This window comes from Meleagris gallopavo, chromosome 9 (assembly GCF_000146605.3).
Source record: "Meleagris gallopavo isolate NT-WF06-2002-E0010 breed Aviagen turkey brand Nicholas breeding stock chromosome 9, Turkey_5.1, whole genome shotgun sequence".
Lineage (NCBI taxonomy): Eukaryota > Metazoa > Chordata > Aves > Galliformes > Phasianidae > Meleagris > Meleagris gallopavo.
In genome coordinates, this window is record NC_015019.2 from 3,067,337 (window position 1) to 3,084,450 (window position 17,114).

A 17,114-nucleotide genomic window follows, 5' to 3' on the forward strand; every position below is an offset into this window, starting at 1 on the left:
ACCTTTGATTTCTGCTCTCCATGCAGCCAGCAAGGCTTGTTCTCTGCTGAGATTTTCCTTGCAAGGGAACGCAGAGTGTTTTCTAAAGGTTCAAACAGTATCATCTTTAGGTAGAGCCAAAAGAAGCAGAACCTCCATGTGAAGGTTAGAATTGACTTTGTAATACCAGTAGTCCAACCTTTGCTGAAAATTGTGAGAATACTGAAAAGTGAGGAAGTCTGAGCTGTATTTGGGAGAGCAGACTTTTGCTTCTACCTTGGAACTAGTGGGATAGCTGGAGAGCTGATCTGACTCACTGAATTCCCCTCTAAAAAAAAAAACAAAAAACAACAAAACAAGACCTATGGAATGAAAGCATACATTTTGTGTGCTGGAGCATGTCTCTCTCACTGTGATAATGGTTCCTTGGGAACAGTGCAGCAGGGTTTCTCATCCCTTCCTCTCAGGGCTTTGTCACTGTTTCTGAATGTTGAAGGAGTGGGGATAGTGGCTCGTTGCCCAAGACGCACACCTTGCTGTATGTTTTATACTGATGTTTTTGTGACAAATCAACACTTGATTGCAAATAAAATGTAATTTTCTGTTTTTAATGGCTCTTTGGAGCTGGAAAATGAGATTTCAGCCTTTTGTGTGGAGGTGGGGGGCAGCAGTTGGTGGGGTGGGAAGTACCACCACCTCTTCAATGTTTGGGGCTATTGAACTGAAAAGGTTCAACCTGGACAAAGACTTTTCTTATAAAAGGTAGTAGCAGCAGCCCTGTTTCAAAGCTTAGTCTGAACATACAGAAGGTAACCAAGAGGTGGTGTGGAAGCAGGTTGGCCAAACTAGCTCCAGAAGAGTTCCAGGAGAGCCTTGATAAGAGATGCTGAAGGCCAACTCCTGGTTCCCTGCTGCTGCACATAGGATTGCTCTGAGGCTTCTTCTGCTCGTAGGTGCTTCTAAGAGTCAGTTTCATGATGTTTACCAGTGGAACCTCCCAGAAGAGTGACATTAGGCAACTTCTCAAGGGCTGGAGATCCAGATTTGGATGATTGCATACCCCATCTGATGGGGTGAGCTGATTTTCTCCTCTTTATACTGAGTGCTGCCATCTGCCAAGGAGTTTTAAAGAGTATTTAGGAGTTGGCATTCATATTCTTCACCAATCCCAGCCCTGGCCCATCCCCTGGGGTTGTAGGATGGCCCCTGAGGGCTACATGAAGAGTTACTGTCCCTCTGTGCAGAGGCAGCAGATCCAAGTGCTTTCCTCTCCAGTGAGGGCTGGTGCCAAACATCGCAATGCTTGTTGTGTTGCAAGGTCTGGGATGTTACTGGGAGGGGAGGGTGTTTTGTGCTGGGCAAGGGATCTAAATGACTGTTTGTGTCCTTCTTTGAGGAAAAATGTTAAAAGAGAATGGTTCTGCTTTGGATCAAACTAAAAAGAGAGGAAAACTCTTGGAAAGAGAAAAGTAGAACAAGGAAAGAAGTTGATTTTGGACTGCCTCAAAACACAAGTATGTTTTCAGACAGAAAGAGAACACAGACGTGTGAGCAGTTCCAAAAAGCCTGAAAAGCCACATCTACAGCATGGCAACATTTCAAAAGAAGTATTCCAAGTGGCGTTTGTAGATGTACGCAAGGCAATGAGTTAGGGGCCCAGCACAGGAGAGCAAATATAAATCCCCTCCTTTATTTCCATTGGGAAGGCGGTCTACGGGCTTGAATTCAAGTTATAAAAGTCTGAGAGCTGCCGGTGCTGCGCTGACCAGCAGGGAGCAGCGTGGCTTCGTGCTGCGGGCGCAGCGCTGCTCCTAAAGCTGAGTCATTTGGCACTCGTTCTTGCCCTGCTGGTGGCTGCTGGGCGGTGGCTGAGCTTTGAATCCGGCCAGTAGTATCAAAAGGTCTTTCTTCCTTTCTCTTCTTTCCCTTCCCCTCTTTTTCCTAGTTTTATTTGTGTTACTATCTTTTACGTTTTAGCTGGGTGGAAAAAAAGATGCTCGGTGCTCTGTCTGAGATCTGTATGGTCTCAATGAAGTGTTTCAGTTGGTAATGCAGCTGCAGTATGACAGAAGTTGACCATAGTCACCCCAGCAGACGGGTTGTCCCCATAAATAGACCTTCCCAGTCCTACAGTGGAGCTTTGTGCCCCCCTCTCCCAAATGTGCAGAGGGTAAGTTAGCATTTTACCCTTTGCATTTTGGGCTGCAAGTTGGATTCTCTTTGGAGAAGGCTGAGGGGAGAGGTGAGAGCAGCAGTATCTAGAGTTCAGTATCTAGAGGGACTGTGAGAAAGAGGAGAACAGACTCTGTAGCAGGCTCTGTTGTGACAAGAGGAAATGGTTTCAAAGTAAAAGAGGGCAGATTTAGATTGGATCTAAGGAAGTTCTTTCCAAGAATGGTGAACGCACAGGTTGTCCAGAGAGGTGGTGGTGCTCCATCCCTGCAGTCACACAAGGTCAGGCTGGATGGGCTCTGAGCACTGATGGAGCTGTGGGTGTCCCTGCTCAGTGCAGGGAGTTGGACCAGACGGCCTTTAAGTTCCCTTCCACCTCCAACGATTCTATGATTCTATGCAGTCCCTAGGGTTGCCCTATTCTCATTCCATACGTTCCTAAACAGAGGAAAACTCTTGGAAAGAGAAAAGCACAACAGGGAAAGAAGACGATTTTGGACTGGCTTGGGATTATTCAGTAGATCCTCAGAAGGCTAGAGCTATAGAAATAAGATGATTCAAAGACAGCAGCCTCTGGCCAGGTCACAGGACGTGATCTTGGGCTGAGAAGCTGTGGTGAAAGAGGCAGCAACATGTAAATTGGAACCTCTGCTGAAAGAATTGCTGTGGGGAACGGCAGCCTCACCTGAGCTCCATTAAGGTCAGGACAGCTGATGGCGTGGTCACAGTTATTAAAGGCAGACTTTCTTCCCCAGTTAAACCCATGTGAGACAGCTTTCCTGAACCGCTTTGTCGGTGTGCGAAAATGCAGCCAATTATGTAGGTAAAACTGCACCTCAGTGAGGTATGGAGATGAAGTCTGTGTAAGCACCTTGAATACAGCACACGGTTCCCCAGCTCAACAGTTGGGAATGCAGAAGAGTTTGCAAGGAGCTCCATGATTGGTGTGAGCAATTTTCTGTGTCAGGTCTGGTAGAGAGAGCGGACATAGAAACAAGCAAACAGAGGAATTGCATTCACTTGTTTTTGTTGTTGCCAGAATCTAGATGGCAGCAGAAAGATTAAAACAGAGCTGGGTACAAATAGTGCTGCTGCTGGGAAGCTTGTGCAGAAGGACGGAGCTGTGTTCCTGTTTGTGGGAGCCTGGGGTAGAGTGAAAGCATGGGCTGTCCCCTCACCTGCAAGCGTGCACAGGCAGAGATGCATCCCGGTGTGCTCACCTGGTGCAGCTTTGCAGGCACTGAGTATGAAGGGGCTGGGCACACAGCTGTGTGATTGCAATGATGTTGCACAAGGTGGGGTGCAGACTTTCAGGCAAGGAAGTAGGGGTGGAGGTTTGCTGAGCTGGATGCTCAACTGACTGTCTCAGGTCAGATCTTAGTGGAGAGTTTTATTAGGGAACGGTTGGAGCAGCAGTGCAGCTCCTCGACTGGCAGCACTTCTGTGGAGCTGAGAGGTGATCGAGTGCCAACAGAGCTCTGCAGGCCTGCCTGCAATGGCTGGAGGGCTGCAGTGCTGGTGGAAGCTGGGCACAATTGCATCAATGGTGTGCAGTGAATGTCTGCCTATTTCAGTGCTCAAAAAAAGTATGTCCCCTCTTGGAGCCACAGAAAGAAAGCTCGCGAGGCAGCTTGTAACCATGCACGTGTGTTTTACTTTCAATACTTTTCAAGTGCTTTGAAAGCAAAGAGAGAAATGAATAAGCAAACACTGAGCAGGAGCCAAAAAGGCCAAACACTGGTCGTATTTACAGGACATATTGCAGACAGCACTGTGGGAGGTAGTAATATAGTGGTGTATTTGATACAGCTGTTGATCAGAGAATGATGAATGCCCAGGGGAACATCTAGAAATATGTAGAATACTCTGATTTCATATTGGTTTGACAAAGACTAAAATAATGAGAGGAATCTGCTGTGTTCCACCTGTTCAGAGGGAGCTGCAGGGCTGTAAAATGACAGATCAAATTAACGCGCTGGGCAGAAAGGCTGTAATGAGAGACTGATTGCTGAGGCATCGGCCAAGCCCTGCAGCACAGAGCCGGGAGAGGTGAGGAGGAGCTGATGGCTGGAGGGACCTCTGCTCCTGCTGAGCCTGCTGCTGCCTCTCAGTGTTTTCCCTCCCAGGCATTGGGGCTGTATGGTTTTATCTTTATAAGTGAACCTACAAGCCTTTTTCTTCTTTTGGCCAAGACACTGTTTTCTCATATGGACAGTCGAGATGTTTCTATATTCAAACCCCACTGCACCAAGGCAGTTGTATTGTCTCCAATTCCCAACAACAGCATTGTTCATGGCCCTGGTCCATGCCCAGGTCCGGGCACAGACTTGGGAGTTTGTTGCAAGAACAGAGTGACCTTTTCTTTCTGGAAGTGATGGATGGCTTGTGCATGGTAGGCAGGAAAATAAAACTTGTCACTTGAAGATAGACGAGGGCAACATTTTCCTGTAGTATTAGGATATGTGTGTTCCTCTCTGAATAGCTTTTCATCTTATGTTGGTAGTGCATGTGGTCCTTCCAGGGGAGCCTTGCCAAATGTTTTGGTGCTTCATGTGAAATTTGGGAGCTGTGCTGCTTGTGAACTAGGCAAAAGGAGTAGAAAAAAATAGAGCTAGTCTTTGCAAACTATTGGTGATCGGTGAATGTTTGGTCTGGGTGATCCTGTGGGTCTTTTCCAACCTTGATGCTATGACTGTGAACCCCTCTCTGTCTCACTACAGTGCTGCAAGGGGTCTGTTGGTATTTTACCCCTTGCATTTTTGGTTTTTGGATTCTCAGGTCCTGCTCAGCACGCGGCAGCGCTGAGCCAGCACTCCTCCCCCTCGTCCACAGCACTCAAATTCATTAACCTGCATTTATCAGCTCTTGCCAGGGAAACGGTGAATAATGAGGCCTGGTTCAGGTAATGAAATGATCTCCCTCTCACATCTGATTACATTGCTTCTTATTATTTCCTCAGTGTGTAATTTTGCTTCCCTGGAAGCTTGTTTTGTAAACACTAATGACTGTGCAGTTACAGCCCAAAGTTAAGCTTCCCGGCAGCACAGAAGCCTGGTGAGCCATGTGTCTGTGTTACCGTGTGTGCTTCATTAGCTAACACAGGGATGGAAACAGTCCCTTTCTTTGCTGCATGGTACAAGGAGCAGCAGCAGGGATGGGCAGCCCTTGGCATCCACCAGGGACAATGCATATCTTCTGTTCAGATATCAATGCTGTGATTTGGCACACCTATCTGTTCTTCTCTGGTGCTTTCTTGAGCAGTGCACACTATGAGAGATATCTTACATAAGGATTCTATGCGTCCTCTCTCTGCTGGAGAGATTTTTCTCATACATCTTAAAATTTCATCTACTTTTTCAACAGCATCCACTGAGCCATCCTGAATTAAACTATTATATCCAGAAATCCTCATTCCTTGCCCCAAAGAGATGACCTGCTGTGCTCTTTGCCCTATTTCCATTGCAAAATCCCTTGAGGTCACCTCAGCTCGCATTGAATTTTCCTATATTATTTCCTTCTCATTGACCTCTGTGTGTACTTGGCAACACCATCCTCACTTTAGCTACTTTCTTCTCCAACTGGGCATTTTTATATGTCTCACCAACTACAGTATTTGTAACTGTGGGGGGCGTTTTACTGAAGTCTAAGCAAGTGAGGATTCCCCACCTAATGTGGCGTGGGCAGCCTGGTCTGCTGGTTGACAACCCTGCCCACAACAGGAGGGTTGAAACTAGATGATCTGTGAGGTCCTTTTCAACCCAGGCCATTCTACGGTTCTATGACTGCACACTGGAAACACACTGGAAGCACACCGGATGAGAGGTCATGGCCTTAAGTTGATCCATGGGACATGGTAGGTGGGCATGCAGGGGATGGGTTGATGGTTGGACTGGGTGATCTTAGTGATCTTTTCCAAACGTAGTGATCCTATGATTCTGGCTTTGTATGCATTTCCATGATATTCCCTGTCCAGATAATGCAGGACAACTTTGTGTTATTGCTAGAGAAGTAAAATCTTATTTATGAGGGGTGTAGCCAGCTCCTGTGTCTTCTCATGATGAGTGTTTCATTTCCCTTCTCATTATCTCTTTACTATATTATGTAGGAGCTTCAGTAACAGCCTGGAACTCCTGCAAGGTACTGTCCAAGCAAGGAGTGGAGGAGCCACCAGCTGGAGTCCAGGCATGGCTGAGCCCAACACAGGCACGCATGAGCTGTTCCATGACAGAGTGAAGGTGGATGCAGTCAGCAGTTTGAACAAGGAACCAAGGCAGCATTGGTGCATGGAGGCCCCTGGACCACGTGTCACAGACCTTCCCCTTGAGCTGCACTCGAGGGACTGTGCTTCTCTCAAGAGATGTTTTTTCCTCATGGTCCCTTTGGTCGTGTAAAAGCTGCTAGGAAGCTGAATCTAATCATATAGGTCGGCTGTATCTCACTTGGAAGAGTTTTGTGTTCTCTTCAGAGGGCTTGTCAAGATACAGTTCATAAATTTGAGGAGGCACCTGGGCCCTGTTATGGATTCCCATGGTGTGCATTGCTGGGACAAACCTGTCCCTGCAGCAGTGCCTCCTCCTGAACAGCCATGGGTACATTCCCTCTTATATTGATTGCATACATGCTCAACCAGTCACTAAAAAGTAAAATTTGACCCCATCAAGCAGAGGCTCATAATGATCTCAGCAGGTTTATTGGCCTGATCGATAGCACGTCTCCTCTGCAAGAGCTGAAAATGTCTAAGTCATCCTTACATTAAAACAAGTGTGGGGGAAAGGCATTTCCACACTGAATTGTTCAATCTGTTTAAATTAGGTTTCTTTTTTTCCCCCCCAAACTATCGACTAATGGGCTGAAACATCTCTAAATGTGTCTGTTTTTGAAGACAATGCCATTTTTCTCGGGAAAGAAAATCGTTAAGTGACAAGTGAGCAACGAGCCTGTCCTTGTCAATGCGCTTCTCAGCTGGGGAAACAGGTGTGGAAAAGGTTTAAATTAAGTGCTTTTCTGCACTCTGAGTCAAAATGTAAATGGTTTGCCTTCCAATGGCTTTGTTTTCCTCTTAGTGTTTTGCTCATTTTTGCTATCAAGTCCAGTCGTGCAGTATTCCAGAAATAAGTGCAAAGTTCATAATGCATCGATTTCCTTGGTTTAAAGCCTGTAATTTCATCACCATTTCCTGAACACCTCAGGATTTCCAATGGCTCCTATGATGAAGCCAGCCTTAGGCAGCCACCCCTCATTTCAACCCATTGGCCCATGTGCAGAGCCCCTCTGTGCTGAAGGCCATGTGCCATTTCGCTGCCTCTGTATCATCATCCCAAATCCTGGGGAAAGGTTGTGCTGGGGCTTTGTCAGCACAGCAACTCACTGTTGTTGCTATTAGCTTTGTCCTTCCAGCCCCAGGTGTTATAAACCGTGCACTTTGTGCAAAGGACATGCCACACCCCTTCATCTCCTGTTTTTACACTCGTTTTCAGATTTATTAGGACAAGTTTCTTCTGAAAAAGAGCAGTGATGCACTGGCACAGCTGCCCAGCAAGTGGTGGGGTCACCAATCCTGGAGGTGCTCCAGATCAATGGGGATGTGGAACTGAGGGACGTGGTGATGGGCATGGTGGGGAGGGTTGACGATGGGACCTGGTGATCTTAATGGTCTTTTCTAACCTGATTCATTCTATGATTCTGATCATATAAAGTGCTTAAATACCAGCTCAGGGAGGAAGCCAAATCCTGCCCTGTCTTGTGTTGAAGGCAAAGGTAGAGACCAGCTCAAATCTTTCTCACCTGGGGAAAATGACTGTTCCTGTCATGGAAAATAGCAAGCAGGTTATATCACCTTCCCGTATTAAGAGACCAATGGCAAGAAGGCTCATCTAATGTAAATCAGGCAATATTTACCAGGGTAAGTGGAGTACTTAGTAGCGTTTAATGCCATATTTATGGGTGCTGGGTGATTTATTTTTTTCCAGATTTGCGTTGATATTATCACACTTGGAAGAATAGGAACAATAAAGGGGAGTTGGACTAATTGACCTTTAAAAGTCCCTTCCAACTCTAAGGATTCTATGATTCTAATATTGGAAATATGAAATTTTCAACAACTGTGGAACTGGTGGGGAGAGGAATCTAGATTTTATTTTTAAAAGCAGAGCTGAAGTTTAAAGCAGAAAGGGAGGGGGTATCCTTCCCTGCCCATGCTCCCTTTTAGCAGGTGCCTTGTTGCATTGATATCACTCAAGATTGGCATCGAGTTGTACCAGGGTAAGTTTTGGTTGGATATCAGGAAAAACTTCCCTACAGAAATGGTTTTTCAGCACTGGAATAGGTTCTCCAGGGAGGTGATTGAGTCACCATCCCTGATTGTTGTTAAAAACCATCTGGATGTGGTGCCCAGGGACATGATTTAGCAGAGGGTTGTTTGAGTCAGGGTAGTAAGGTTAGGTTGCAGTTGGACTTGATGATCTTTAGGGTCTTTTCCAACCAGAGCAATTCTATGATTATCAAAAAACAAGTTCTGAAGTGATGAAAAGCTGGTGCTGATGCTTGGTTTTGGTCCTACAAATCCTCTGAGCCCGGGGTTGCTGTTGTTCTGCTCTTCATCATGTCTTTCACATGTAAAGCTTCCTGTGGCACACGAGGCTGAGGGATGCTGAGCCTTTTGGCTTTGAGGACGTTGCATGTGAAAACAAAGCAGTACTTTATTTATTTATTTATTTGTTTTTGGTTGAATGATCCTCTGAGTTCTTTTCTATACGTGTGACTAAAAAGTGTTGCTGTGCAAACTTATGAAAACGAACCAGGAGATGGGAGGAGGCATTCTGGTCCCACCTGGGCTTTTTGGAGGGGTAAACTTTCATTCCTGTGATTGTTGAAAGCAGATAAAGCAGAACAGGTGCGGAGAACCTGGCTCCAAATTACTCATTGTGCAACGGTTTGGCTGCGATCTGAAGGAAGGCTCTGGGAATTACAGCATAAAGGCAGTCAGAAAGCAAAAAGCAATGGATTTTATATTGAAGCCTTTCAATTCCCTTTCCACAAAGGCTTTTGTGTACATTTAGGGAGGGGAGGAGAACTGGCTGCTGGTCCTGCCCATGGGAGCAGAGAAGGGTGCGAGGGTGACGCAGAACGCTCTGCATCTCTCCTCTGCTCAGGAAGGGGCTCAAGATGTTCTAAGCAGGAGAAAGATCCACAGTGCACACAGGGGAAAGCTTGATTTCCTAACACAGTGGTGTGTTTTGCTTTTTATTAGCTATCTTGCACTGCAGTAAAACTCATCCCAGTCATAATCGTTCCCAGTGCCAAAGAAAGAAGTAAAATGCAGGAGCAAATAACTGCCTTTGTGAGTTCATGAAGGCCTGGGCATCTTTGCACTTCTGAGTTCTGGCATAATAAATCCTGAAGTGCTTTTCTTCTCACAGCAGACGCAGTTAATACAGCTGTTTGCTGGCGTGTCCTTAAGAGGAAACAAATGGCAACTTCTCAGCGGGCAAGCAGCAGAAGCCTGAAAACCCTGTGATTTTCTCCTCATTTAAGAAGCTAAGAAATAAAATAAAAAAAGATACATATCTATAGATTTTCTTTTTTAAATCTCTTCCTCTGGTTTCCTCCGGGACAAAATGCAATCAGCATTTCAGAACGTGTCTCTTAAGGTGGAAATGACAGCAGCTCACTCACACCACCTGCCCCAACACCAGAGGTGGCCAGGTGGACAAGATGCATTTCCTACCCAGCAGAGGGATGCCTATGGGGATGCTCAGGTGTGCTGAGCCCTGTAAACTTGGTGCTGTATAAATGCAGCCTTCTCCTCCCCACATCCTGCACCCCCAGGACAATCCTTAGCAGGACACAGTGAATATAGCAGGTTTCCCTTCTGTTTCTTCCAGTGCAATCACAGCTGCTGACTTCTGCTTGTCTGCAGATCCAGCTTGCAGCTGGAAGCTCAAATCTCCTTTTATTTTCTGTATGAGTTCCTAATCTGGAAATGGATCTAATTTGCTTTACTGAATTACAAGCAAATTAAGCTGAATGCATTGTGTAATGCCCGGATGCGTTGCAGGGCTTTTGTGAAAGAGAAAAAAGAGTGTTTGTAATTGTTTCAAGTTTCTCCTTTCCTCAATATTGGTAACTTTGTGTTCTCAAAAATATAAAATGTCTCTATTAACAGCGGAGGTTTTGCTCGGGGCCAGGAGCTGGAGCTGCATCTGTCTCACATCTTTCATCCTCTCAGCCATAAAAGAACATCCCTGCCAACATCCCGAGCTCTGTTCCCTTGCAGTTCCTCCCTTCACAGTCAGGCACACTTTGGTTATCTGCAATATTGCTCTTGATGGTATTATTAAATAGTTCTGATCATTTTCCTGTTGGCAATGGCTTTTTCCTCTCAGATAGATTTTTTTTTTTTATTTTTTCCCCTGGTTGTAAATCAGCTTTAGAGCTCGTATGTTTAAGGAGAGTAAATACCTCAGTGCTCCAAATGAGACAAGTATTTTGCATTTTCATTTCCTGACCCATCAGGGAGAGTTTCATGCAAAATGCAAGAGAAACATCAAAATGATGAAACAGCAGTGTTTTTGGTTTGATCTCTGGTTAGCACAGCTGATGTCAGACAAACTATCCAGTGCTCCTCAGACTTTGCAGAGAGTGAACTCCATGAGGGCAGACCCTTTATAGGTCATTTCTCAATGGCCAGTTGAGCTTCCTAACAAACACTCATCACCTGAGGTTTTGTATATTTTTTTTAGTTTACTGATTTGATGAGATCTGAAAACTAAGGGATGAATCCTGCCTGAGGAGGACAGTCTGAGAAGAGAAGGCTCTGGGAAGGACTGGGAGTAACCTGTCAGTACCTACAAGCTGTAAGGAAGGAGGGGACAGACTCTGTAGCAGGGTCTGTTGTGAGAGGACGAGAGGAAATGGTTTCAAAGTAAAAGAGGGGAGATTTAGGCTGAATATAAGGAAGAAGTTTTTTCCAATAAGGGTGGTGAGGCAGTGGCACAGGTTGCTCAGAGAGGCAGTGGGTGCCCCATCCCTGCAGACACCCAAGGTCAGGCTGGATGGGCTCTGAGCACTGATGGAGCTGTGGGTGTCCCTGCTCAGTGCAGGGAGTTGGACCAGATGGCCTTTAAGGGTCCCTTCCAAATCCAACAATTCTATGCAACATCAAGTTTGGTTTCCTTTCACCACACCACGTTTACTCTGATAGCAGGGAAACCTTTCCTCTTCCCAAAGGTTGTTTAACAGGACTGATTTGCAAGGTTATTTTTTAAGCTGAGAACAATTAAAAACTCTAACTGTGATAATTAACAGTCACAAAGCTTATCTTTGGGGGAAGCATAGCACACAGTCCTATTTTAGTCCTATTGCAACGAGGAGGGAGAAAAATAATGTCAATCTCCACCAGTACTCAGAGCAGGAACTGTGTGGAGTGCCTGCATAGGGCGTGAGCAGCCCATGCAGCATGGGAGGTGTGTCATTTTGGCAAACAGAGAATGTTGTGACGTAGAAACAAACTGTCAGCAGCCAGTGTGGGAAAGGGTGTTCCTCCTTTCTCACAGGAAGCGGTAGTTTTGTGGAACTAACCCCAGGGTCAGCCTTCCGAGACGGTGCACCAGGATGCTGGGGAGGATTCTGGGCCGCGGTCCAGTGGGGTGGTGGAGGTGTGGGGCTCACCTAAACGCCCGGGACCTTCACGCTGTTCCACCACTGCTCTGCTGTGCCAGAAGTGTCAGGAACAGAGCCAGGGGTGTGCAGGCTGCAGTGCTGCAGACAGCTGCTCCAGGTGGGTGGAAGTTCTTCGGTCGCCGTTTTGTGCTTAAGAACAGGGGAGAAGGGTTTGTGCAGGGAACAGCTGGGAAGTGATCCCCGTTCTGTGCTGTTGCAGTGCTGTGTTGGGGATACAGAGACAATTAAGAGTTCCAAGTAGAGGGATAAAGGTTTTTTTGTGTGTGTGTTAAATAGTTCTGCTGCTATGGTGGCAAAAACAAAGTGATGTCTTATGTCCGAGAATCTGTTAGCTAAAAAAGAAAGTGAAAGTTCCTCCTTGCAGCTTGCTGCCTGGTTTCTGTAAGTGGATGGTACAATCCCCACTCCCACAAGTACAGTGCTGCCACGTCCCATCCATCCCCACCCAGAGCACACTGGAAACCAAAGATGTGCCAGTTCAGAAGGGGACACTGCAATTTGACTCAGTGCAGTGACTTCCAGGCAGTGGATTTATTTGTTGCTCCTTCCAATGACAATGATGGTCCTAACCGTGGTTGCACATCCTTCTAGGCTGGTCTTCCCACCAGGGAGCTGCATGGTGCCCACTGCAGATGAGGTTTCTGCACCAAATCCCTCGCCCTGGTGAGTACAGACTGTGTGGGTCTGCAGCATGGGACTTTACCCTTATCTTCTTGGGATTGGAACCTGTCCTTTCAGTGGTCTGTCCATCTGCTGATCAGATTTAGACTCACTGATATTTCAGATCCATCTCTGGTCTCCCTGGCACTGTTGAAAAAAAAAAAGTAGGAGAAGCAATAGATTAAATTTACCTGCACTGCAAGGATGCCAAGGTTTATACCTGGAATTGTTCAGCCGTTTACCACCCCTGGTGTGCATGAGCAAGTGTGGGACAAAGGCAATTAAAGTGATTTCACCATCTCAGTGCAGGCAGGGAGAGGTGCTCTGTGCCCTCAGCAGGAGCCAGACAGTATGGGATGCTCAGATCAAGCATCTCTGTGTCCATCCCTTCCTGCATGGCTTGGTCACCCACAGCATGTTTCTAAACACCAGTCCCACATCACAAGGCCCCATCACCCAGCATCTTGTTTGCACCCTGCCTGGATGTGCAAGCAATGGTTGCCTATACAGGTGTACAAGGCAAAAGCCAGCATTTTGGGCTGCCTTCCCCTATTTTCACAGGGGACTGTGGGCTCACTGTGGCCTGTCATTGGACTTGTTTCCATCAAGAGGCGCTGGAGTTCCTTTCTCATTATGCTCACAGTGACAGCATGCTAATGGCATCGCTGCAGCACTCTGCTGGGGTGTCATGTATCATCATTAAGAGTACAGCAACCTGGTACCCAGCTTGCATGAGAACGACAGCATCCCACCAGGCTGTACTTTCACAGACCTCATCTCTCCATCAGCCCTTTCTGAAAGAGATGCTGTGGAGGAGTTACAGGTGCTGCTGGCAGTTTGCTGAGTTCCCTATTGGGAAGCAGGAGGCAAGCAGGGTGACAGCATGCTGTGGGGTGGGTGATTGCAGCCCCATATCTCTTCCCTTCAGAATAGGGAAGACTGGGGAGATTTTTAGTTTAAAACCTACCTAAAATAAGGAAAATAATTTTTAAAAATGAGTAAGTTCTAAATATAACAAAGCATCTCATCCCAGCTGCTGGCTCTTATTGACATTAGAAAGCATGTTTGGCTCTCAAAGGACAGAAAAGTGCTGTTCTAAATTTGGGTCCCTTTCCCCCTTAACTGTACTGGTGTTGGCACAGCTGCCCAGGGACTGGTGGGGTCACCACCCCTGGAGGAGTCCAAGAACCGTGGGGAGGTGGCACTGAGGGATGTGATTATGGGCATGGTGGGGTGGGTTGGGATTGGACTGGGTGATCTTAGAGGTCTTTTCAGCCTTATTGATTCAATGGCTTTTTTTACTAAGCTTTGCTCACTCTTTTCTTTTGCAAAATCTCTTAAAGCATTCAAAGATGAAAGAAGGCCTACAAATTTTGACAAAAAGGTGTTGGTGTGGGCAGGACGCTTTAAAAAGGAGGAGGACATTCCCAAGTACATAACGTAAGTAGACCTTTTTTTCTTTTGATATTAATTTAATTTTGCTGAGTGATGCTGTTGGAAGTGAACGTACTTGTTTTGCCTCTGATGTAAATTGGGTTCACTTATTTTTGTTGTCATCCATTTCAGACTCATCAGAAGTGTTTTTTGCAAGGAAGTGGCTCTGTAGTTCAGGAGTCACCATGGTAAAACATCATCCACTTTAGGTTTTTACAGGTTTTGCTAGCTTTTATTAAAGGAACGTTAGTGTTATTCACAGATGTGGTAGAAGACATCTGCAAAGAGTTCCTGGCTTCTGATCTGTGGTTTTACCCACAGATGATCTTGCTGGTGGTTTCCAACCTTGCAATTCTACGATTCTAAATGACCCCTTTGTCAAGGTATTTTCTTACAGAGTTGTGTTTCATTTCAGAGTCCCAGTGCCCCCTGCCTTGTGGGGTCCTTAGGGATTGGCCTTTCCCTTGCAGACATAATGGAATCCACAGCTGGATATAATTTCATGAATGACTCAGGCTGTCACCTTGGAGTCTCTTGCAAGCATGAGTGGTCAGATAAATGCTGTGAGTCACTTATGGAAGGTGGTGGAGATTTCTCAGCAGTGGCTGCTTGGGACGATGACTCTGGATGGATGGTGGTCATCCGCTCCTGCTCAGCCTTCCACTTCATGGTGCACAGACAGGCAGCTGTTGGGAGATTTGGGGATTCGTTACCCAGCTCCTCACAATCTCATTTCCCACATGCTGCTGCAGGATGGGAACTCTGCTCTGTCCTCCACAGGTCTGAGGTTCTGGATGCAGCAAGGAACACTGTGAGGATAAAGATTTGCTACATCATGATTGCACTGACCTTGCTGGGCTGCTTGGCCATGGTCATCACAGGCAAAGAGGTGAGTAATGTTTTCTGGATAACACACTTATCAGGTGGTGTATGTGGACTTTCTTTTTTAAATAAGCACCCAGTTGGCAGGCTTTGAGATTAAGTCCGTATTAGCAATATTAACATGGGATCTCTCTTGCCCCATTCTTCAGGGGAGAGGTTGGCATGGGGAAGCACAATTTGCTCATTAAAATGTTCCTTCTGGCACACTTCATCATAAACTCATGTACTCAGTGCCTCCATATCACGGTGTTTCAGCAAGTCCAAAGGTTGTGGAGTAGCTCAGATAGTGTTGGCAGAGCCTGCTCCTGCCCTGTGGCCATGGGTAATGGGTTCCTGTGGTTCTGCCCAGCATGCCACCATGGCCACATGGCTGTGATGCTTCTCTTCTCCTGTGCCACATATATGGAAGGAGGATCTGCAGCCCAACTGGCATGTCCTAGTTGCAAGTGCACTATCATTCTTCCTACCTACTCATGCACCTGTAAACATCATGCAGTGTAATTTTTCTGCTACTTAGAAGCTGAAAATGGTGAGAAATTTGTAAAATAAAGAAGCACATTCATGTCTTTCATCATGAAATATCAGAGGAGAGTGGGGTGTTAAAGCAAGTGGTGCAAACGAAGGGAAATTTAGTGGTTGGAAATGTATGCATGCAATGTTTTTCACCATTTCCTTCCAAAGGCTGCTAAAAAGGATCAAACACTGCTGAGGGTGAATGAAGAGAAGAAGGCTAAATGGAGGGCTAAAGCAGAGAAGGATCAGGAGGCAGCTGCTGTGAAGGCACAATGATCAGGAACAGGTTTGCTTTAACAGAGGGAGAGAAGTGATTGGCACACATGCCATATGTACCTGTCTTCCTCTTACTCCTTGGATCTTTCTGCCTGCAACTCTGTCAGGGTAAAGGCTGCTCCACGTGAACTGTGAAGCTCTGGTGGAAACCCCAGCAGCTTCTTTCTGTGGCCTCTGGTCTTGGTACTGGGTTCAGCTAAAATAAAGACACCGCCTCTGAGCTGGGAAGTGTGAGGGCGATGGGTGGAGGACTGCACAGCTCAGGATCTGTTGCTCGTGCTGCTGCTGCTACTCAGTGTGGTCCTTGCAGGCAGGAAGGATGCAACCCTATGTCAGAGAGCATCCCAGGCTGTGCAATTCCTCTAGTGCAAGCAGGCTTGGCCAAAGGGATCTGGGGCAGAGGGAGAACAGGTCTGAAATGTGTCCTCAAACCAAGAAGAGGTCGAATATCTCTTCCTCTGACTCTGCTGTCAGTGCTGTCCCACCCCTCTCCTTAGCCCCTCACAGGGGGACATGAGCAGGTGGAGGGGTATGAGCAGCCCTGGTGACTGAATTGAGCCAAAAAGCCTTTGGGTCAGAGGAGCTGCTATGAATGTGGGGTGGCAACATGGGCTCGTGGGGTGGTTTGGTGATGGTGGACAGCTGCCCTTCCAGGAGCAGGGATCCTGGTGAGGGGCACTGCCCATCCTGTTGCACTTCGTTGCTTTGATTTTTCATCTTCTGCTTCCAGTCGTTGGCATGCAAGCTCCCCAGCACTTGCTTAGTTGTGATTTTAGTTAGGATTAATTGCTAATAGATGGTTTGCTAAAACTGAATTCTTTTTAATCACCATAGTTCATTAACTCATAATAAAACAGCTGTCCAATTACATCTAAAACAAACACTTCTCTTCACAGCTTCATTTAAAGTGTCACCAAACTATGAGATGATGCTTAATGGGAGAGATCCTCGAAATACTGAAAGTTCCATTTTCATAAAGTCATTAAAGTTTAAGACAGACCTCAGCTTACCCCTGTGGTCCGAGTCTCCGTGCATCATTCATATCATAGAATCATTAAGGTTGGAAAAGACCACTGAGTTCATCAAGTTCAACTGTGAACCCATCACCATCAGGCCTGCTAAAACAGGTAAACCCTTAAGACCCATAAGTTGAGCCCACAGAGCTGGATATGCTGCATGGGGTACCAAGGGAGCAACAAAACCACCATCTCATCCCAACCACCACAGGAGGTGGCAAATGCTGTAACCATCTCAGCCTTTCTGCTACACATAATCACACCAAGGCTTGGCTCTGCTGCTGCAAGGTTTGTTACCTGGACCACGTATACTAGGTTCCAGTAGTCTGGAAGATTCCATGCAGGTGTCTGGGTTTATTGTGCCAAAAATGATGGTCCACTCATCACTGGTGTGTCACTCCATGAAAAAGCTGCTGGCAAGGGTGAGCTTTTCTCCAGGGCTTGGGGTCAGTGCTCAGCAGCTGCTGGGCTCTGGGGCTCCTGGGTCTGTGGTCTTTGGGT

At 46.5% G+C, this 17,114-nt stretch overlaps 1 protein-coding gene across 1 annotated transcript; it reads left to right on the forward strand.

Annotated features, from left to right (window-relative positions):
• Positions 1-11,657: 11,657 nt before the first annotated feature.
• LOC104912152 (protein FAM162B-like) lies at positions 11,658-16,624 on the forward strand. Its single transcript, XM_010715171.3, has 6 exons — positions 11,658-11,929; positions 12,424-12,495; positions 13,836-13,932; positions 14,707-14,815; positions 15,490-15,607; positions 16,494-16,624. The coding sequence occupies exons 1-5, from the start codon at positions 11,764-11,766 to the stop codon at positions 15,595-15,597; spliced, it is 552 nt and encodes a 183-aa protein (XP_010713473.1). The 5' UTR covers positions 11,658-11,763; the 3' UTR covers positions 15,598-15,607; positions 16,494-16,624.
• Positions 16,625-17,114: the final 490 nt, after the last annotated feature.